Source organism: Lepidochelys kempii, chromosome 16, assembly GCF_965140265.1.
Source record: "Lepidochelys kempii isolate rLepKem1 chromosome 16, rLepKem1.hap2, whole genome shotgun sequence".
Taxonomy (NCBI): domain Eukaryota; kingdom Metazoa; phylum Chordata; order Testudines; family Cheloniidae; genus Lepidochelys; species Lepidochelys kempii.
The window spans coordinates 29,009,120-29,032,589 of NC_133271.1; the positions used below are offsets into that span (position 1 = coordinate 29,009,120).

General features: G+C 40.3%; 1 protein-coding gene across 2 annotated transcripts; it reads left to right on the plus strand.

Annotated features, from left to right (window-relative positions):
- The first annotated feature begins 491 nt into the window (after nucleotides 1-491).
- ZBTB34 (zinc finger and BTB domain containing 34) lies at nucleotides 492-23,470 on the plus strand. Of its 2 annotated transcripts, XR_012155218.1 has the most exons (3): nucleotides 492-679; nucleotides 16,509-18,117; nucleotides 22,185-23,466. XR_012155218.1 is itself a non-coding variant. In XM_073313960.1 (2 exons), the coding sequence occupies exon 2, from the start codon at nucleotides 16,531-16,533 to the stop codon at nucleotides 18,028-18,030; it is 1,500 nt and encodes a 499-aa protein (XP_073170061.1). In that variant the 5' UTR covers nucleotides 492-679; nucleotides 16,509-16,530; the 3' UTR covers nucleotides 18,031-23,470. The 2 variants fall into 2 exon arrangements, 1 of the variants encoding a protein (XP_073170061.1); XM_073313960.1 differs by having other exon boundaries at nucleotides 16,509-23,470.

A 23,470-nucleotide genomic window follows, 5' to 3' on the forward strand; every position in this document is an offset into this window, starting at 1 on the left:
ATGCACATTAGCTCTCCTGATAAAGGCCTTAAAACGTGACCTCCAACTGAAAATTATCCGGCGTTGACCACCCCCCCGGCCGACCCTGCTCGGAGCAGCCCGCCAGGGGCAGCCCGCTCCCGCCCCAGCGAGCCCGAGCCCGGGGCAGGAGCCACTTTCCGACGGGCGTCAGTGGGGCGCGGCTGGCTGCAAACGCCCCCTCCTGAAGGGACTCGCGCCGCGGGCGGCAGCCGCGAGCGGGGCAGGGCGCGCCGGCCCAGGGGCCGCGTGAAGCATCCGCGGGGGAGCGTCCGAGGGAGCGGAGCGGAGCCCGGAGCCCGGCACCCGGCGCCCTGCAGCGCCGGCGACGTTAGCGGGCCGCCCCGCGGGTCCAGGCGGGCGGGACCCAGGCGCCCCGGGCGGCGGCCCCGCGGCCGGGCCTCGGCCTCGCGGGGGCAGGGCGGGGCCCGCGGCCGGCGCGTGAAGGGGGCGGCCGCGGGGGCGGGACTCGGCCCGCCCTTCGGCCGGGGGAGCCGCCGGCCCTCGCCCGCCTCGGTCTGCGGGTGACCCGGAAGTGCTGCTGCTGCTGCTCGGGAACCACTTCCGGGTGCAACTAGCTGTGGGAGCGGGCGGGAAGCGGCGCTGAGAGGGAGCGGGCCGGGCCGGGCCCCCGCCATGTGAGAGACCCCGAGACCCCCAGGTGAGGAGCCGCCGGCGGCGGGCGCGGGGCCCGAGGGCCTGGGGCCGGCCGCGTTCCCTCTCCCCCGGAGCCGCAGCCCCGCGGCGGGAGCCCAGGCCTCCCCAGGCGCGCGGGGTCCCGGTGCAGCCCCCCGGGCAGGGCGCTCCCCTGGGGCGGGCGCGGACTGCTCTCCCCGCGGCCCCTCACGGGGCATTGCCCCCGCCGCCGCCGCCGCCTTCTGGCCGCTGCCCCTCGCCTGGGGCCCGCCCGCCCGCCCGCCGCAGGGCTGCTTCGGGCGCGGCGGGTGGGCAGCATCGCGGGCTCTGGCTGCGCGGTCCTGCCCCGGGCTGGGCTCGGCTCGGCTCGCTGGCTGCTTTGCCCCGTTCCCCGCCCCCTTGCCGGGCTGCCGCTCGCCGCGGGAGGGGGCCCGAGCCTCCGGAAATCGGCATGGGAACCGCGGGCTCGGGCCGCCCGGCGAACGGTGCGGGCGCTGGGCCGAGCTGCCGGCCCCGGGGCTGCTCGTGCGCCGGGCGCGCGCTCCGGGCCTGAGCCTGCTCGGAGCGCGCCAGCTCCAGCGTCGCTGATCCGTTCACTTTAATTTCGGCCTGTGAATTGGAGGCCGTGGCTTATAGATATTGAAGCTTTCTGTAAAGCTAGTATTTTCAGACGGAGCCCTCCGACTACAACAAGACTATTTTATGCTGGCTGGTATAGAACCGCTTGTGCTGAAGGGTAGACGGACGGACGGACGATAAACATTGCTTCCCAAGAGTTTAAGCCTGTCGTTAATTTTCAGTCTAGATAGACGTTTGTTTTTCCCTTTGGGAAAAAGATGTCTAAAGCAGTTTTAAAAACCTTCCATTATGCATACATTAGTTTATTGCAGGAACACAGAGAAAAATAAGAGGGGTAGTCTGGGTCTGTAAAAGCGGCAAAGAGTCCTGTGGCACCTTATAGACTAACAGATGTATTGGAGCATACAGGCATCCAACGAGGTGGGTAGTCACCCACGAAAGCTTATGCTCCAATACATCTGTTAGTCTACAAGGTGCCACAGGACTCTTTGCCGCTTTTAGAGAAAAATAAGCTTGCTGGGTTTGAATTTATTTTTAAAGCTCCCTTTCTCCCTCTCCCCTCGAAACTTGGAGAGCAATCTGTAATAAAATAAAAACGACTAGATTTTAAAGGTGAGGAAAGGAGGCCACGACTGCTTAGTTAAAAATAGCTACAGTACAACGCATTGCAAAGTAGAGAGACATTGTAGCGGACATGGTTGTGGCTGAAAGTGTCAGTGGTTGGGTAGCTGCCTGAGATCAGGAAGCGTCTGCACTTTGCCATCCCTTTTTCCCCTTAATGACAGCTGTAGAGTGGCCAGTATACAGGTCTTATGGAGACTGTTGAATAATAATAAAAAACATCCAATTAGAAGAAAGTGGTGTAACAAGGGAGAGATGGAGAGTACTGACATGGAAAGTACAGATGGATGTCATGTTCTTTTAATGTACTGTAGCGATGATTTTGTTATCATACCTAAATAGATGGCTAACTTCATTAATTTTCATTGCTCTAAAACGCTATTACATCAAGAAAATAATGACTGATGTCTGATTATCTAAAATGTAAAAAGTTATTAGCTGTACGTGAGAAATTAGAAAACCAGCCGAACATGTCACTGATATTAATTACATATTCTTCATCTATAATAATAGCGTAAAATATTAAAAATAATTTATTTCACAGTTTAGCTTTGACAAAGTAAAGGATATGTATTTTCCAAAACAGATTGTGCTAACAGAATTGTCTCCCATGTTGCAAGTGGCTTGTTGAAACATCTGGTTTTTCAAATTTGGACAAAAGTTTGCTATAATTGTGATTTAGGAACCATTGAATACTTGACTATAAATGGTGAAAATGGAAATGTTGGTGTCTGCATAAGTGTTCAGATATGTGCACAAAATGAAGACTACGCAGATGGTTACTTGTTAAATATCTTGCTGATTTCAAAGCACATTTATGGTTCTGAAGCATACGTTGTACTTGTCTGGCACCTAACCTTTGTGTACAGAGCTTCTTTACTTCCAGCCTTTCACTGATATGGTTATTGCTGTTGTTGGAATTAGATGTGTACATATATCTATGTTTACATGTAAACTGACTTTTTGAGCTAAAATCGGACGACCTGAAACTTGAATTGATCATGAAAACTTTGTTGTCTCCTGGTCTTTGAATCTTTACCTGTTTATTTTCACTATAATCATTTTTATATGAGCCAGCAGTGCACATAGCGGTAATAAGGGGGAAAGCAGTCCTCATGTTTTTGTTTCAGAAGTACTTTCTCTGTTGTAATATTGCTCAAAGAAGAAGTCTTAAATTTTTCTATATTTCTAGTGTCCCAATTGCTATGTCTAGATGCCACACTATTCTCAGTGCATTGCAAAGTATAGTGTGTTTGTAATCTAATAATTTACTAGTTTAATAACTAAAAGCACTCGTCTTTAAAATTACACTATTAACGTTTTTAACCAACCGCTTAAATTACTATTGCTGGTGGGGATTTTTTTCAACAGAACTCAATTTTTCAAAAATTTAGCTGGAAAATGCTGATTTATCAAACTGAAACTTTTCATGGAAATTATTGGTTTTGGTAAAACTTTCATTGGGAAGGTTTCTTAAATCCAGCATTGAATTTCTGGTGTAAGAGGGAACTGCCCTAAAATAGCCAATAACCCAGTGATTAGGGCACTCACCTAGGATGTGGGAGAACCAGGTTCATGTCCCTGCTGTGCCTGATGATTTGGAACAGGAATTTGGACCTAATCACTGGATTATAGTCACTCTGTTGGACCTAATGAATAGTTAATTTATGCAAATTAGAACAGCTCCAATGTGAGAGAGCCCCAAAATGGCTATAGCTCTGTTGGGAGGCCACTTGTCTGGGATTTGAGAGACCTAGGATCAAATCCCTGTACTAAAAGGTTCATAGAATCATAGAATATCAGGGTTGGAAGGGACCCCAGAAGGTCATCTAGTCCAACCCCCTGCTTGAAGCAGGACCAATTCCCAGTTAAATCATCCCAGCCAGGGCTTTGTCAAGCCTGACCTTAAAAACCTCTAAGGAAGGAGATTCTACCACCTCCCTAGGTAACGCATTCCAGTGTTTCACCACCCTCTTAGTGAAAAAGTTTTTCCTAATATCCAATCTAAACCTCCCCCACTGCAACTTGAGACCATTACTCCTCGTTCTGTCATCTGCTACCATTGAGAACCGTCTAGAGCCATCCTCTTTGGAACCCCCTTTCAGGTAGTTGAAAGCAGCTATCAAATCCCCCCTCATTCTTCTCTTCTGCAGGCTAAACAATCCCAGCTCCCTCAGCCTCTCCTCATAACTCATGTGTTCCAGTCCCCTAATCATTTTTGTTGCCCTTCGCTGGACTCTCTCCAATTTATCCACATCCTTCTTGAAGTGTGGGGCCCAAAACTGGACACAGTACTCCAGATGAGGCCTCACCAATGTCGAATAGAGGGGAACGATCACGTCCCTCGATCTGCTCGCTATGCCCCTACTTATACATCCCAAAATGCCATTGGCCTTCTTGGCAACAAGGGCACACTGCTGACTCATATCCAGCTTCTCGTCCACTGTCACCCCTAGGTCCTTTTCTGCAGAACTGCTGCCTAGCCATTCGGTCCCTAGTCTGTAGCTGTGCATTGGGTTCTTCCGTCCTAAGTGCAGGACCCTGCACTTATCCTTATTGAACCTCATCAGATTCCTTTTGGCCCAATCTTCCAATTGGTCTAGGTCCTTCTGTATCCTATCCCTCCCCTCCAGCGTATCTACCACTCCTCCCAGTTTAGTATCATCCGCAAATTTGCTGAGAGTGCAATCCACACCATCCTCCAGATCATTTATGAAGATATTGAATAAAACTGGCCCCAGGACCGACCCTTGGGGCACTCCACTTGATACCGGCTGCCAACTAGACATGGAGCCATTGATCACTACCCGTTGAGCCCGACAATTTAGCCAGCTTTCTACCCACCTTATAGTGCAGCGATTGTTACAGCGAAGAGAACACTAACCAGGGACATGCATCTGTGTGTCCAGCGTCTCACTGAGCTGTTGGCTATTGGGGTGAGTCTCATGTTTTATCAGGAAAAATTTTGAAAGGTCTTGGTTTCATCTTAATGTGGAATGGAAACAATGTAAAAGCTAAATCTGTTTTGCAAAATGGAATTCTTGTTTTTTGGCTAGCCATAAAAATTACATATTATTGCTCCTCTGATAGAGGGCTTACCACCAAAGTGTTGGATCTGTTCTGAATGTGTGTGATGAGGACACCTTCACATTGGCTCTCTCTACTATTTCCCTTTTTAGTTCCTATTGGGCAAAAGATTGAAATTAACAATAATTTTTCTCTCTGAAATTTATAATCTTCAATACCCTGCCTGCGCACAAAAATAGAGGGACTGGTTACTGCAGCATTTCCTACACCTGGTATTCTGCTGGGATTTGGAGTTTTTTTGGAAAATAGGGGAGAGGCATGATTTGAATTGTTGCCCAGTTATTTTTAATAGCCTTACAATTACAAGAGACGCTATGGTTCCATCTGTCCTAAACAAAAGTATGTTAATTTACTGATCCCAGGAGAGAACTTTCAAAACCACAACACACGCACAAATTTTATTTCAGGTAGCCCTCTCAGTTACATGTACATCAAAAACCATGAAAGTACAACTTTTGACCCCTGCCAAGTGGAATTTTAGTTCATTGTCTTGGTGCCTTGTGTTGTGGGAAGCTTAAGGGGTCTGTATTATGTGACCCATACGCAGACCTTTCTTAACAGTTGAAAGAAAATATTTGGCATCTTTTGACTTCTGTATTTGGTTTTGGGACATGGGATTTTTCCCCCCAGTTATGTCAAGAAACGATGCTTAATCAAATTTGTTAAGAAATACATCACAAACTTCTATATTCCTCCAGTTTTAAGAGACTTGATCTCCTTAATGTTGGAAGTGCAGTATTGTCATATTATTACAGATGATGTCCTTTTGAATAAGCGGCAAAGAGTCTTGTGGCACCTTATAGACTAACAGACGTATTGGAGCATAAGCTTTCGTGGGTGAATACCCACTTCGTTGGATGCATGTAGTGGAAATTTTCAGAGGCAGGTATAAATATGCAAGTCCTTTTGAATGACATTAATCCAAGTCTGTTTCTGCCTACTTGTGTGGCTGATGAGATAGCAATTAAAGGTACTGTATCTCTCTCTAAAAATTTCAGGGAATATCCCGGAGTCATAACCAGTGTTCCACCGACAGTATGTGGCATTCCTGCATCCAAGGAGCATGAGGAATTTTTATGTGCATGACAGCTCTTGGTTTGCCAGTATCTAATACAGTACAATATAAAGTGCTTTGATGTTACCTTTAAATACAAAAGATACATAGAAAAACTACATTCTATGCTATAGAGAAAGTGTAAACAAAATGAAGCTTTAGTGCAACAGTAAAAAGTGCAGAATGTTACTGAACTAAATTGTAACATTTTTCAGTAGTGCTGTGGTATCTTTCTGGACCAAGGGGCTAACTCCAGATCCCGTTGACTTTCTTAGTGACTCACAATAAATTGTTACTTGTACTGAGATCAGAATTCTACATTTGTGTACTCTGGTTTTTGTACCCGTACTTTGCAACTTGCCAAGGCCCGAATAAGAGAGATTCAAAATGAAGGATACAAATAAATTCATGCAGAAATTGTTGTGGGATTTATTCCTTTAGGGTAAATTAACGATTTATTTAACTTTGGTTTAATGATTCTTTATTTCTGACATAAATAATTTAAAAAAATAAGTGATGGGGCACCAGGTTTGTGCAGAATGAAAGTAACTCTGAGACAAAAATGATTGATTTTTCCCTTGAAATGAGGGACAGTTATGAGGTGTGTCTGTACCAATAATATCCCATACCAGGCATGTTTGACACACATTGGTAAATATGAAGCGTAGTAGAGAACTTTTGAGTAGACAGGTGATCTGCTGCCCGGTTACCTGTTTCTCAACTTGGCCATTCAGACATTATGATTTCAGCAGGTTTTTGATTACCCCAGCACTCCTTTGCCTTCATGCACAGCAATTCTTAAATGTTAGTCCTCGTGTATGCAATGTACAGTAAAACTTCTCATATTATGCTAGACCTCTAGACAAATATAATCAATACACTAAGATTAATATTTTGTAGCAGTTTATCTGTTCCGGTAAGCTTAAAAAGGTGTTCTGAAAAAGTGTTCCAATCATTCATCTTTTTATTCTATGGTTTATAACGAAGGAATAATATAGGTGTGGGGTGAAGCTGCAGTATATGAACTGCATAGGGAAATATGTATGGGGGTGTGTGTGGGTGTGCGTTTATATATAGATACAGATATCCCTTATAGAATTTGTTTTATGTGCATGGGTCTAAAGTAGCCAAGACCTTATTCTGAACATATATTAATTGTATGAATCTTCTGGAAAAGTCCCTTTTATTTAGTGAAATAGGTTTTGAAATATATATAATCAATATATTCTACTTACTTCATTTGAATTAAATAGAAATAAACTACAGTTATCAGTGCTTTTTGAAAGACGAAAGACAAAAGTTTTCCAGGGAAATAGCAGCTTAAACCTAGGAATGGCTGAACAGTGGGCAATACTCTATATTTTTAGTATACTTAATATAAAGTGAAGTACAAGTGCTTGTGGTTAAATACAACAATCGAAGTTATTTTTGGCCTGTAAGAAGCTGTCTTCTCCAGGAAGATCAGTACTTAATAAAAAGCTATTTGTTTACTAACTGCAGAAGAACCACTGTCGAAAGACAGGATACTGGGCTAGATGGACCATTGATCTGACCAATATGGCTTTCTCATGTTCTTGCAAGATTGAGGGCCAGATTCATTGACACAGCAAACACACTCTGTGTCACACTGTTAGCAGATTCTCTCCATAAAGCCAGTGTATAAGGGGCTGGGAGGCTCACCCCAGTGCAAGGTGGGAAATCCTTCAATGGAATAGAGCTGGCATAGAGGCTCCTACACAATCCTGCTCTCCAGGACAGACATAAAAGAGATGTGACTGAAGAAAAGGGGACCTAGTAGGGGGCCCTATACTGCACCAATATCTGGTGGCAATTTCAACTGCTTTGCCCTTTTAGTAGCTGGCATAAATTAAAACAGCCTCTAGGCAGCTCTAACCTGGTGACTGCCCACAGCAGCTGCAAGATTGGAGGAATGCAAAGGTGAGCTTTAAGCTAATTTTCCAGTCCAGCTGTAGTTGAGGATCTGGCTCTAAAACTTTCAGCACTGATCGTAGTGCCCAAAGTGTCATCTTTGTAAGTGAAAAACACTTAAAAGTCCTCATAAGTGATAGTAGTGCTGCATAAGATGTCAGATTGCATAAAAAAGTTCTCTCAGATTCTAACAAATTAGTGGAGTAAGCACTCAAATCTTTTAAAGTTAAGATGAGGTCTTCATGAATATCCATTACAGCATACTATTTTCTTTCAGCTTTTCTCCTGTACTTTGGTCAGAATCAGAATGCTGTAGCCAATCTCTGTTATGATAGCATTTTTTTTTTCTTCAAAACAAAGTATGAGGTTACAGCTGATGATAGTTCAGTCTAAATTTTGATTGGGACTGAGAGAGAAATACTTAGAAAACTTATTTTTGCACTTTTGTTACAGTAGTAACCACATGTTTCAATGTTTTTGTCTATGGTTATATTAATGATGATGGGACAGGACTTTGGCTTCCATACATTTAAATACGTGAGTACAGCTCATATGATTCACAAACAGTTTTAACAGACAGGTATGTATCAGCAAATGAATGAAACTAAACAGGTGCAGACTTAAAAGCAGAAATTAAATATGAGCTTGGCACGTGTGTGGCTCCATATAGTAGTTACTCAATGCTTTCCTGCTGTTACCATTATAGGCATGGAAATTCAATACCAAGTATATTACATCACCTTCTATTGATTTCACTATTTTAAATTGAAAAATGAGATGGGGGGGGGTAGACCTTGCTGTTTGTATGTTAGTTTAAGAAACTACTCTTATCTGAAGTAATTTTAACCTTGTCCTAAGAAGTAGGGTCATGATAGATAACCAATTGAACATAAGCTCCTGATGCACTCAAGATACTATGTTGGTGGATAGCAATATAGAACCATAAGGTAAGGCAATGTGATGCATTAGCTAAGAGGGCAAATGTGATCCTTGGACGTATAAGAAGGGGAATAGCAAGTAGGAGTAAGGAAGTGTTGTCACCTCTGTTTACAGCATAAGTGAGACATTACTGGAACACTCTGTTCAGTTCTGGTGTCTGTGCTTCAAAAATAATGTTAAAATTTGAAAGGGTTCAGAAAAGCTATAGAAGAATTATTCAAGGTCTGGAAAACATACCTTATAGTGAGAGACTTAAGAAGCTTCATCTATTAATCTTATTCAGGAGGTTAATTGGTGACTTGATCAGCCTGCAAGTATCTACGTGGAGGAAAATATTTGATAGTAGATAGCACTTTAACAAAACCCAAGGTTAGAAGCTCCAGATAGACAAATTAAGCCTAGAAATAGAGTGCACTTCTTTTCAGTGAGGGTAATTAAGCATTGGAACAACTTACCTTGGTGTATGGTGGATTCTCCATCACTTGAGGCCTTTAAATCAAGGCTGAATATCTTTAAAAGACATGCTGCAGCTCAACAAGGAATTATGGTCTTGATGTATAAATTACTGGTGAAGTGGTTCAGTCTGTATTATGCAGGTCAGACTAGATGATCACAATGGTCCCTTGTGGCCTCAAAAATCTATGAATATTTTGTTTTAGTTCCTTAAACTACATGGCAGTGGCAATATGGCCAGGACTACAGTTAAGTCTTTCTTTTGCCAGTATAGCAATGTCAGATAGTGGTGCATAGTGTCAAAAGCCCTAGTGTAGATGGCAATCTTCTGGCAAAAGAGTGGTTTTGCCGGTATAACTTATTTTGTTCGGGGCACTGGTATAAGTTGAGTCTCTCCCCTAGGAGAGTTTGCCATCATAGCAATAATAGCAAACCTTTTCTAGTGAAGACCTGACATACTCCTTGCACTGTATTATATATAATTAATACACAAGACTATACCTAAAATAGTTTTCTAAATTATTTTAAATGGATATTTCAGACTTCCCGCGTACATTTTGATGGCATACATGTTTTTCTGAAATGTAGTAAGGTTGTGTATATATAGTAAATATTTCACCATCTAAAATTCAATATTATAGAAATTCTCAAAGATTTTAGCATTATTTGTCCCTATTGGAATATCTCCATTCACTGATTGGGATTCTTCTTTCCAGGAATTCCATGTCATTAGTACAGCTCTTTACTTTCCAGTAAAGACCAAGCTTGCTGCAAAGTAGGATTTCATTAGTTAGTGTTTTCCATTAGAAGACAATGGAAATCAGAAAGTTTTAGGGTTGTGGAAAGGAAATTATAAAATTTAATCTTTACAGCTGCTCTGAAACTTTGCTACTGCTTTGTAATGAAAAGTCATTTTTTCAGACCCATTTTGTCAATTTTATTATGCAAAGTAGAAGCATTATCTGTGCAACTTTTTTGGCATAGACCATTTTTTTTAGTGATTTAGTACTTACTGTAATTGGATGTTGTCACAGGGTAGATTATGGGGGAAACAAAATGGGGATTCAACAGCTCAAGTGGCTTACTATCTTGTGTCAGTACAGTGGTGCTGGCTTCCAGGGCAGCGGGGTCCAGTGGCTAGAGTCTGTTTATTGGCTCATCTAGTTAAAGGCTAGAGTCAGTAGAGATGTCCTTCTGCCAGGGCAGCGTGGCCCAGTGGCCAGGGTCAATAAAGCTGTCCTTTGACAGTAAAGCCCGCCACTTCAGGGGGGTGACTGCAGCCGGTGGTGGGTGCAGTTGGGGTAGGGGGATCCAGGCTACCCTTCTCCACCAGGTCCCAACCCAAGCCCCAAGGAACCAGTAGTTTTGTGATTAGTCTTGGTCTCTCATTGCTATAGTACTGATCCCTGGGTCACTTCCTACCCTGACTTCCAGTAACTGCAATCTCACAGCCTCAGCAGTCTCTCCTCCGTCGGCCTCAGCAGTCAGCTCGGTGTTCACCTGGCAGCTTCCTGGTAGGAGCCTGCAAGACAATCCAGTCTCCTCTGTGGTCAGCCCAGACTAACCTGAGCTATTCCCTTTTACACTCTGGTTCCAGTCTGAGCATGCCAAGCAAGGGCGAGAGGGCATGGCTTCTTCAGCCCACAGAGTGTGGTTAACCCATCTGGAACTAATACAGGGTAGGTACACCCTGTTCCAGATGTGGTGATTGTACTCTCTTGTTACAATTTTTAAGTCTTTTGTTAATTGAACGTATTTTAAAAATTAAGCAGGAAATTTAATACGAGGAAGTTATATATATTAGGGTTGTTAAGCGATTAAAAAGATTAATCGTGCACTTAATCGTGCTGTTAATGATAGAATACTATTTATATACATATTTTTTGATGTTTTCCACATTTTCAAGTATATTGATTTCAATTACAACACAGAATAGAGTGTACAATTCTCACTTTATATTTTTATTACAAATATCTGCACTGAAAAGATAAAAGAAATAGTATTTTTCAATTCACTTAATACAAGTACTGTAGTGCAATCTCTTTATCATGAAAGTTGAACTTGCAAATGTAGAATTATGTACAAAAGATAACTGCATTCAAAAATAAAACAATGTAAAACTTTAGAGCCTACAAGTCCACTCAGTACTACTTCTTGTTAAGCCAATCATTCAGACAAACAAGTTTGTTTTCATTTGCAGGAGATAACTCTGCCCGCTTCTTGTGTACAATGTCACCTGAAAGTGACAACAGGCATTCTCATAGCACTGTTGTAGCTGGCGTTGCAAGATATTTAAGTGCCAGATTCGCTAAAGATTCATATGTCCCTGTATGCTTCAACCACCATTCCACAGGACATGCGTCCATGCTGATGATGGGTTCTGCTCGATAATGATCCAAAGCAGTGCAGACCAACACATGTTCATTTTCATCATCTGAGTCAGATGTCACCAGCAGAAGGTTGATTTTCTTTTTTGGTGGTTTGGGTTCTGTAGTTTTTGCATCAGAGTGTTGCTCTTTTGAGACTTCTGAAAGCATCCGCCACACCTCATCTCTCAGATTTTGGAAGGTACTTCAGATTCTTAAACCTCAGGTTGAGTGCAGTAGCTATCTTTAGAAATCTCACATTGGTACCTTCTTTGCGTTTTATCAAATCTGCAGTGAAAGTGTTCTTAAAACAAACAATATGCTGGGTCATCATCCGAGACTGCTATAACATGAAATATATGGCAGAATGTGGGTAAAACACAGAAGAAGAGACATACAATTCTCCCCCAAGGAGTTCAGGCACAAATTTAATTAACACATTATTTTTTTAATGAGCGTCATCAGCAGGGAAGCATGTCCTCTAGAATGGTGGACAAAGCATGAAGGGGCATATGAATGTTTAGCATATCGGCATGTAAATATAGGGAGTCCTCGGACACCACTTATGACACTTTTCAATTCACCGCCCGTTTCTCCCCTGCGATGCTTGTTTCAACCTTATGATGAAATCCGGCAGGGAGAACAGCACACATAATGTGCTGAGCTTCAGCCAATCACTGATTTCACTGTTCAAGCTTTCTGATTGGCTGAGACCGGGACTGGGAGCCAGTGAAAAACAAGTGGCAAGGCTACCCGGCAACAAGCTACCATGGCCATGGAAGCCGATCAGACAGGCGACTGCAAGGGACTGCCTTCCAGCTCCATTCATTATAATGCTACCACAAAGTTATTTACAAGCAACTCTTTAAAAAGCAAGCCCAATTCTGAGTTAGTATGTTGCCGACATTCTGAGAGCTGCCTGCCTTGCTGCCTGTCTGCCTCCCTGGCTGTCTGCCCAGCCTGTCTCCCTGTTCAAAAAGTTCTGGAAGGTCAAAGCATATGTGATTTTATATGTTTATTTGAATGCTGTTTACCGAATAAATACATTAATGTTGCTACATACAGACTAACATGGCTGCTTCTCTGAAATTAGTCATCTATAATTCATTTAGTACAAAAATCTGGTTTATTGTGGTGAAAATAGTGTATCAAGCCTTGGTTGAGGAGCCAATCCCCCTTTTATACCATTGATTCCTATGGGAAAAGCGGTTTCGACTTACAACACAATTCGTTCCTCAGAATTGTGTTGTAAGTCCGAGGACTCCCTGTACCTTGCAATACCGGCTACAAAAGTGCCATGCGAACATCTGTTCTCACTTTCAGGTGACATTGTAAATAAGAAGCAGGCAGCATTATCTCCCATAAATGTAAACAAACTTGTTTCTCTTTGTGATTGGCTGAATAAGAAGTAGGACTGAGTGGACTTGTAGGCGCTAAAGTTTTACTTTTTTTTTTGAGTGTTATGTAACAAAAAAATTCTACATTTGTAAATTGCACTTTCACGATAAAGAGATTGCACTACGGTATTTGAATGAGGTGAATTGAAAAATACTATTTCTTTTGTTTATCATTTTTACAGTGCAAATATTTGTAATAAAATAATATAAAGTGAGCACTGTGGACTTTGTATTCTGTGTTGTAATTGAAATCAATATATTTGAAAATGTAGAAAAACATCAAAAATATTTAATAAATTTCAATTGGTATTCTATTGTTTAACAATGCAATTAAAACTGCTATTAATTTTTTATCACGATTAATTTTTTTGAATTAATCCTGTGAATTAACTGTGATTGATAGACAGCCTTAATATATATCATTTAAATATCAGCACCTATTATGAAATCACTATGGTTATATGCAATAATTGTCTCAGCAAATCAGACTGTCTCAAATAAAATATTGGATCTGACTCACCAGGAAACAAATTATTATGCAAAACATGTTTCCTGTCCTTTGCTGCTGTTAGTCCAACCCACTCATTCTGATTGCGCAAGATTTTATAGTAAAAGTGATTCACTTCCCCAGAGATCTGCCATACTCCCTAGAGTGATCTCTTTTGTTCCTCTCCCTCACAGGCATTTATGTTAAGGATCAGAATTAAAGTAAAATGTTTAAGCTATTTTTTCAGTCTGTCTACAGACTCAGGAAGGTAGCAGTGTAGTAAGTGTATCAGTTTGTGCATGGGAAGTGATCTCAGGAAACAAAAGGGCTAAAAACTTCTTAAAATCAAAACCTTAAATTTTTCAGAAAACATTGGAATCAACACAGTGACCCTTTTCAGACTGATTGTTTAATGATTGGAAGTATAGGCCAACATAGAAAAACTGCAAATAAACAGGTAAAAAGTTACCCTTGTGCCAGTAGCTTAGTTCCTCCTGCTCTCCCCCCCCCCCCCCCCTTGGTTTCTTTGCTGGTACATGGTGATTGGTTTCTTGCTGGTACATGGTGCTGGAAAACCATGGTAGGTATATCAGAATTGTTAAATATGCCTTTACATTATTAATAAACTTTAGTTTCCTAAATCTATGTAGCAGGCCTTACAGAGTCACTGCTAGACAAATGGAGTAGGAAAACATCATACTATAATTCTGAAGTGATCTTAACTTCCAACTAAGCAGGGGTTGGGATCACTTTAAAAGAAAGAGGAAAAACAATGAACTGCATTTTCGTTGAATGCTGTTATATTTGATTTCAGATGTTGCTTGCCCTGCTGTCTTGATTTAGAGAAGTGCTGGCACATGTGAAGATGATTGTGTAGCAGGGTTAAGTGGAGGATGGCACCTAGACATAGCAGAGAAATCCTGTGTTGCTTCTAGCAGGTTTTACTTTGCTGTCTACTCCTGGTAGGTGTTAAGGTTTTTAGGAGAGTTCATTAGCTGTTGTGAAATTTAAATTAGATTCCATATCTTTCATATATCTCATCACAGCACATAACTTAAGATATAAACAGAAGGTAGATCCAGTGGTATATTAAAGTATCTTGATTTGATGTGTTCTGTGTGAAGCCAATAAGCAGTACTGACCTTGGGATTCCGGTTTTTCCTGCTAGAGAAACCAGGTGCAGTGGATGTGTAATGTATTTGGACTTCAGAAGGAAAAGAGAAGAAATAACTAAAGCAATTTTAATGCTGCGGACATCTGATCAATGACGGTATTGGAATCAGAAAGTGGTGTATGCTGTGGAAGCTGTTGAAGGGAGGGAATCACCAGTTAAATAGATGTTTCTCCTTTTATGTGCCCTCCCCCCCCCCATTTGTATCTCTAGCAAAAAATTGCAGAAATGCCTTTGTTTAGTTTTTGTACTTTGAAACTTACTTTTTTCTATGGAGCCTCTTTGAACAACACTTCCAGACACATGTTGAGAATGTTTGGGGGAAGTTTTTTGACTTTCTAGGTAGTTGCTCCTTTGCATTGTTGTTGCTACTCAAGATCTATAAATGGGATTAGAAGAGAACGGTTAATATCCCAATAAAATCTGAAATGTCTAGACAAAAAATCTGATCACAAGAAGTAAACAATTTGTAGGCTTTTGGTTTTCTTTAACAAACTCTAGAAGACTCTGTTGCACTTTATGAAATAAGTGTTTCAGAAAAATTACTTTGATGGCTGAATCATTGGTGGGCATAGTGGGAAGCAGCACGCACTTGAGAGGTTATGACTCCTGCTGGCAGCTTAATATTAATCAGGTTCCTTAATCTTGTTCTACCATTCCTGCCAGATACTGATATTATAACAGGGATGCCATTTGGGTAGGGCAGGGTTGGCAGTGCCATCCCCCACACACCATGCTTCATACCATGTGTGAACAGTTCAGGCTCCAGACCCAGAGACTGTTTGCACTCCCTGAAATTCTCCGTGGCAAGAGCCCTGTGGGCATCCTGGAGTCTTCACTCCCTAACCTACCTAGCATAGCCCCAGGGACCTGCCTGTCTCACTGCAGCTCTGTTCTAACCTCATCCATTGACATGCTCCTTTGCCCCAGTGCTCGAGGATGGCAGCTGTGATTGGCGAAGGGGGCTGGAAGTGTTGGTCGCTATAGAAGCGATGAAGCAGGAGGTTTGACACGGCTCTTCTGTCATGTGAGGAGCAGAAAATGCACAGTTCAATGGATGTAGGTGGGACTCCATTGTAGATGTCTGATGGTATATAGGTGGGACTTGCTGTCATGGGATACCGTGGTTCTGAGGAGCCCAATCTCCTCCATAAGCAAAGTGAACGTCCCCTTTTTCTCCCCTCCCCCTCTCCTGGCTTACAGAGCATGACTGGTACCAGCTCCTCCTGTGCCGAATTGCCCTGTCTCCACCCCAGCCCAGCCTGTGGATTGGGGGGCTGCCAACTTGTGCTTCAGAATCTGTTTTTCCTAGGATGAATAGAGTGAGAGATCTCCCCTTGAAGCTGTGATTGGGACTGACTGATTATGGATTTTGACATTTATCCTTCATAATTTTGAGAGCTTCCAGGGCCCCCATTAGAAGTTGCCTTTTCCATCCCAATTGGAATGTGGAATTGTGTCCCTGTATTTATAAAGCTACTTTTAGATTGGATGTGGACACTCATGAGGAACCATTGATATGTCCTGTTATATAAGAGCCACTGAATTGTAGATAGTGGAGACAATTATTCAGTGGACAAAGATGTAAATAGGAGACAGGAAACCGCTTGTAAAAATATTCCAGGCCTTAAGATGTACCTTAGACCTTTTATTTTAACTTTAATTAATTTATTACACACAGCATACACTTTAACCATGTGTTTGCACTTATCTTTGAAATGTAAAATGTGTATAAATCCTGAGTTATATATATTTTTGTTTTCTTTCACAGATTACGTTCTACATCAGTAGAAATGGACAGCAGCAGTTTCATTCAGTTTGATGTGCCAGAGTACAGCAACACTGTTCTGAGCCAATTAAATGAGCTTCGTCTGCAAGGGAAGCTATGTGATATAATTGTGCATATTCAGGGTCAGCCATTTAGAGCCCATAAAGCTGTTCTAGCTGCCAGTTCTCCATATTTCCGTGATCATTCAGCATTAAGCACCATGAGTGGCTTATCAATATCCGTTATTAAAAACCCTAATGTCTTTGAACAGTTACTTTCATTTTGTTACACTGGAAGGATGTCCTTGCAACTGAAGGATGTTGTTAGTTTTCTAACTGCAGCTAGCTTTCTACAGATGCAATGCGTCATTGACAAGTGCACACAGATATTGGAGAGTATCCATTCAAAGATCAGTGTTGGTGATGTTGACTCTGTCACTGTTGGTGGTGAAGAGACTCAAGAAAGCCACAATGGAGTAAAAGATAGCAGCTACTTTGCCAATCCTGTTGAAATATCTCCTCCTTATTGCTCTCAGGTGCCACAACCAACAGCGGGTAGTGATCTAAGGATGGAAACTACTACAGGGAAGACTTTACGCAGTCGTCTGCACGAAGAAGGGCACTCAGATCGAGGAAGCAGTGGAAGTGTCTCTGAATATGAAATTCAGATTGAAGGTGATCATGAGCAAGGGGACCTGATAGTAAGGGAGAGCCAGATTGCAGAGGTGAAGGTTAAAATGGAAAAATCTGACCGGCCAAGTTGTTCTGATAGCTCCTCACTTGGCGATGATGGATACCATACTGAGATGGTTGATGGAGAGCAAGTGGTTGCAGTAAATGTAGGCTCCTATGGATCTGTATTACAACATGTTTATTCATTTTCCCATGCCTCATCCCAGGCTACTAGCATGTCAGAAACCTTTGGAAGCCTGAGCAATTCAAGTCCTTCAAGGTCCATGCTGAGCTGTTTCAGAGGAGGTCGTGCACGCCAAAAACGGGTATCCGCTGGTCACTTACATAGTGATATTCAGGGCTTAATGCAAGGGGCTGATGGTGAAACCATAGTGAGTAACCCAGGATATGAAAGCAGTCCACGGGAAAGAAATGCAAGAGGTCACTGGTATCCATACAATGAGAGGTTAATTTGTATTTACTGTGGAAAGTCTTTCAACCAGAAAGGGAGCCTTGATCGACACATGCGATTACACATGGGAATTACCCCTTTTGTGTGCAAGTTTTGTGGGAAGAAATACACACGCAAGGACCAACTTGAGTATCATATTCGTGGCCACACGGATGATAAACCCTTCCGCTGTGAGATCTGTGGGAAATGTTTTCCTTTCCAAGGGACGCTAAATCAGCATTTAAGAAAAAATCACCCTGGGGTAGCAGAAGTAAGAAACAGGATAGAATCTCCAGAAAGAACAGAAGCATTTCTTGAACAGAAAATAGATAATGACACTTCAGCCTCTGAAGCTATGGATTCTAGTATGGAAATTCACACAGTGTCTAACACACCTGATTAAAATACTAAGTTCTAAGTGCAACCCAAACAGAGCACATTAATCAATGCATTTTTAAAATTTTTGCTTCTTTAATAGCCTTCAGTACAGGTATATCAGTCTCTTTTAATTTTCCTGACCTTTTGGAAATCTGGTCAAAATGGTTTCTGAAGGAAGCTATGTGATTGTCCATTGTTTTGAAGGAAGCTAGGTATTTTTCACTCTTGAAGATGCTTAAAGTATAAAGGATAGAGTATTCTGGGTGTCCAGAGGGGGAAGTAGGCTAAAATTGTTCTTTACTGGCTGATCTGGCAAGACACAAATTCCATCAGGGAAGGATATTCAAATAAGACTAGCAGCCCTGCTGGATACAGTAAGAGGGTATATTCTCCATCATTGTGCTTCCTAACTTCCATTCCCAATAATGGGGGTTATGCAGCACTATGGGGAAAGACTGTTTTCTCATCAGTCCCCTCCAGGTGCCAATGAAACTTCTTTAGTTTTTGAAATAGCTATTTTTTGGTAGCTTGCAATTTTATATATATATATAACAAACTTATCTATATAACAAACACTTTCACTTTTCCTATTCTGGTTGGGGTGAATGTAAGAGTATGTCAAAGTTAATATAATGTACAAGGCTTTCAACTCTTAAGTCTCATCTCTACCTAGGACTTAGGACTTTGCTGGGATATTTTTTTCTTTTTTAGAAGAAAGTTACTTGGTTTTCAGTTTATTAAAATATTACTTTGTGTCCAAAAATGAGCAAAGTGAATAACCTTGTTTAAGTATCCTTGCTTTATAGCAGATATGTAAACCAAATGCCATAAATCTATTAAATTATGGTTGAATCATTTGGGTTTTTGTTAGTTGTCTAGAGTACAAGCTGGACAACCTGTGGTGCTGATCTTTTTTATAGAACTTGTATTGTTATACTAGCAAACCCAAGAGTAGCATTGTGGTTTTAAATGTGTTTTTACTGGCCTCAGAATCTACCTTCATTTTGTACTGTAGAAACATACCAGGTAACTAAATCTAACTTGATCATTCTAAATGGTTGGCTAATGTTAGCTGGAAAGGGATGTTGTAGTTTAAACTACAGTACTTCCAAGCAGTATTTTATCTTGTTCCCAGAGAGCTGTTTCAGGTGCACAGTAACTTCCTACTTACAGTTCCAAGTGACGTCTCAGCCCTTGGAATTTTTACTTTTTTTTTTTTTTTTTGTAAAAATACTATATGGGAATTGCGAGCAATATGTCTGTTATTATATATGTGAGTATTACAGAGTCACTATGGCTTCCCCATTATTTCAACAGTTAATGTTTTCTTCATAAAGAGACCACCAATAACAAAAACTTTAAGAATACTCTAAATCGTTTTGTATTACCAAATGTGTTTGTTTTTTGTTTTTTGGTTCTTATGTGGTGCTATGTTTACCTTTATCAACTTAGGTCAGTATAGTATAGTAAATGTGAAACCTAATGGTAACAGTGAAACAAAAGCAAAATCTGTTCAATGAGATGATAGCTTCAAAGAGACCTTAAAAACATGGCTGGCAAACATTACTGTATAAAATTCTATTTGATTGGCAGAATTAAGGAAGTACAATTCTGTTAATCATGTTTTTAAAAATACAAAAGAATGAAGCTTTATGTAGATTTGGGCGTATATTTTTTATTCAGATTCATTTTGCAATGATTGCTAATGTTTTTGTGATTATGTTATTAAACTTTTAAAATTAAAAAAATGCTCATTTTTAGGTTACAGGAAAGCAAAAAAGGTAAGTTTGCTGGCTTGTAATGCTTTTTGGGCTCCTATAACTCAAATAACTTTGTGTGGGATTTTTAAATATTTTTCAGGCCCTTAGTCCATGAGTCCGAGGTATATTTGTGCAGTAACTTTTAAAATACACTATCTCTTAATATTGTGTCAGTACGCAATAAGGATTAATGTTACTAAATACAGACGTACACTATAAACCCCAGCTGCTCCATAGGAGCAGTTTTAGTTAAATCGGGTACATAATCTGCCTTTTCCTCCTAAAACTGCCTAAATAAGGGATTTGTTCCTCCCTGAAGCAACAGAAGAACTCCTATTTCCATTAATGGAAAACAGTTGTGTGCATCAAGGAGAGGCTAGATTGCTACATGTTTACCATTTAAACACGTGTTGGTGTTTCAGATAAATGTTTTTTTTCTTACATAAATGTTTTTTTAAGTAAATACAAACAATTGTGTTTTGATAAAATTAAGTTTGAGACACGTAGAAAAGCCAAGAAATGTAGAGTTAAGCTTGATCCTTTATCTTAAACTTGTATTGTGGTGCCTTTGGGTTGGCTTATTTCCATAGTAGTGTGAGTTGAGGGGAGTAGGGAAAGGGCTGTTAACTTTGTATTTCTTGACCTTAGTCATTGTGTCACAGTCTTAACATTATTTAAATATAGTTCTTTGTATCTATACATTTATTCAACTGGTTTGATTTTACCAAAGAGTGACTTATCCAAAATTGTCTCTGACAAAAATATACATCACTTTGATTGTACAGGTTCAGGTTCAAAACATTGCAATGGGACTGTTAAGGGGCAGGAAATCATCACTTTTTCTACAATATCATGATTCAACAGTTTGCAAGTTCCACTTGCTCCTATTCATTTTGGCATAACATTTACCCTTTCCACTGCTAGCAGTGTTAAGGATTATCAAGCCATAACACAGTACTGTAAGGTTCAGCAGTGCTTCAAAGGATGTATACATGTAGGCCAGCATAGAGCATCTTTGAATATTACATTTCAACTTATAAAGTGTGTGAATCTGGTATAAAATGAACTTCAGATCTGGCAGCAGCAATTAAATTGTGCCTTGTCACATAATGGTTTGCCAGGATTAACATTACCATGAAACATAAAACATTATCCACTTGAAGTTCATTTTACAAGTTCACCAAGACAAAGTATCTTGTGTAGTTATTTTAAGCAGACTTTGAAAGTACTGTACAGTACCTATTTCTGCGCTAACTTAAAACCGTATAGAACTTACACGTTTCATTTACAATAAATGCAGAAGTCAATAAAATAAGTGATGTGAAGAAATATTTGGCAGTAAAATACATCATGAAACCATATAAGGCTGGTTCATAATTGAGTCTCTTCTTGATCTACCTTTTGAATTACATAGACAAATGTGAAAACAGTGACAGTGTCCTTTCCTCTAGATGTTTAACCTATTATTACAAACTGTGAAAACAAAGAATTTTATACTGTTGCTAGTGATTGTGGTTTGTTTCAAACAGTTATTTTAGTTTTCCTAATCAGTTATCTTCCATATAATTTCTATTAAAGTTGTAAATACATTTAGAAAATAGGTTTGTAAATACCTTAGTGTCTCAGTTTAGCTGTAGTCAACAGAACCTCATGAATGGTTCTGCATTTTATTGCGACATAGCATAAAGGATACTGTCTGTTCACTGTTCATCAGAATATACTGTAGGCCTAAATTTTTTCGTTTTTTAATATTATAATCTTCCCAAGCATGAGGAAATGTTTTATGCTGAAGCCTTCAGTTTACTTCTAGCCAAAACAGTAAGGCCTGTTATAACTTTTCTTTGGGTTGAAGTATGGGAAGAACAGCAGGAATACAACCAGGGGCTGGGAAAAGATTGAGCTTGAATGAGCTTTACCATTTTTTAAAGTATCTTATTCAAATCTTTTATTTTAGTTTACTGTGATTGTTTTTATTGTCATTTTCTGAAAGGGTTTCACATGAAACCATTGAAAGGGACTCAAATATGCAACACCTAATCTATTTTCCAAGGGAAATTTACCCTTGAATGGTGCTTTTAGACTGGTCAGGGTTATTTATTAAATTTTATATTTGAAAGTATTTGGGAACTGTGTAAATTCTTTATATGAATCTGTTTAGTTCATGAATTGTAAATTTCAAATACTCAGTGACTGAACCAGAAGTTCAGTAAAGTCATTCAAAATGTTCAAAGTGTATAACCATTGTGCATTTCTTACATATCTTTTAACAAGTGCCAGAATAATTATATTTAATATAGTTAGAAGCCCAATGTATTATTCACCTATCCCTACAATGAATATTGACTTAATTATGCAAGTTTACATACACATTTTAAGCAGAGTAAGCCTGAGACCATTCTGTTCCTGTTTGTATTCAAAGGGTGTGAAGCGCCGATAACGGAGCAGGCTTGCGGCTCGTGTAGGCAGCTTACTGCTACAGCAGGTAAAACAAATTGCTGCCTCCCCAGTGTCCGTATATTGTGAATTCAACCTCCAGACTCGCATTGCAAGACTTCGGTTGGATGTCTGATTAGAAGTAGAACTCGCTACTTCCTTGCACAGTGTTAATAGTGTTTATTTCCCTTAACAGAAAATGGTATTTTTAAATAACTTTTATTATTTGTAGAGTTGTTTATGATAAATATTTGAACAGTTTGAATGACTTAACTCAGTGTCATTATCTTGCAATATAAACTGGTAACCTCACAACTCCACACTTCATCACCATATGAAGTAAATGAAGCTAGCTAAGCTGATGCTGTAACAACTAATAACTTGCCATTAAGGATTATTTTATAGCATGGATTTTAAAATATTTATTCAAATGATATTTTACACTTGTATTCATTTTGTTTTAGATTTGTGACATGTGCTGCTTTATTTTGTTCTGAAGAATTTTTGTTTCTTGCTTGTACATTGCTTTTTTATGGTATAAATAATAAGTCAATGGGAATTGCTGTTTGTAAATTAAAATGCTTCTAGAGCAAACCAGTGTTGTCAGTGTATAATTTCATTATTTATTTTAAACATTAATGGACTTACATCATCTGTCACATTTTTATAAAACCTCTATATAAAAGGTTACAATTTAATAAAGGTGTTCCTTTATTAAATGCCAGAGGCAAATCTGTTCCATGAAGTTCCTCTACCTTTAGTGAGCCAGCTAGTGAGTCCTCAGCAGCCTACTGACTTGGTACCATGCTGCAGAGAGCATGACTTATCATAAATCCTAGAAATGTCATAGATTGTCCTATCATAGAATCATAAAAATGTAAAACTCATCCAAAAGAAACTTCTCAATATTAGGTATTACTGTCTACAGTTAATATACTTTGCATACAGATTTAAGGTTAGTAGCTATGTTCTGTCTCCACAGTTGGATATCATTCTGTGCCCTCATGGAGCAGTAGAGGCCACCACAGACCTCCATTAAGTATACAATTCATTTCCTAACAAAAGAAAAAGGTGAGATTAGAAATATGAGTGTCCAGCAATTGTGGACAAGTACTTGACAAGTCTATCTAAAGTTGGCAAACAGTGCCTTATACCTTGCTTTCACAGCTAGACTGATGAACTCTCAAGGAGGTGCCATGTCACCAATGATTTCCAATAGTGAAATATGATCCCACCATCAGCCAAAGGCATACTCCATTAATCTGCTGAGAC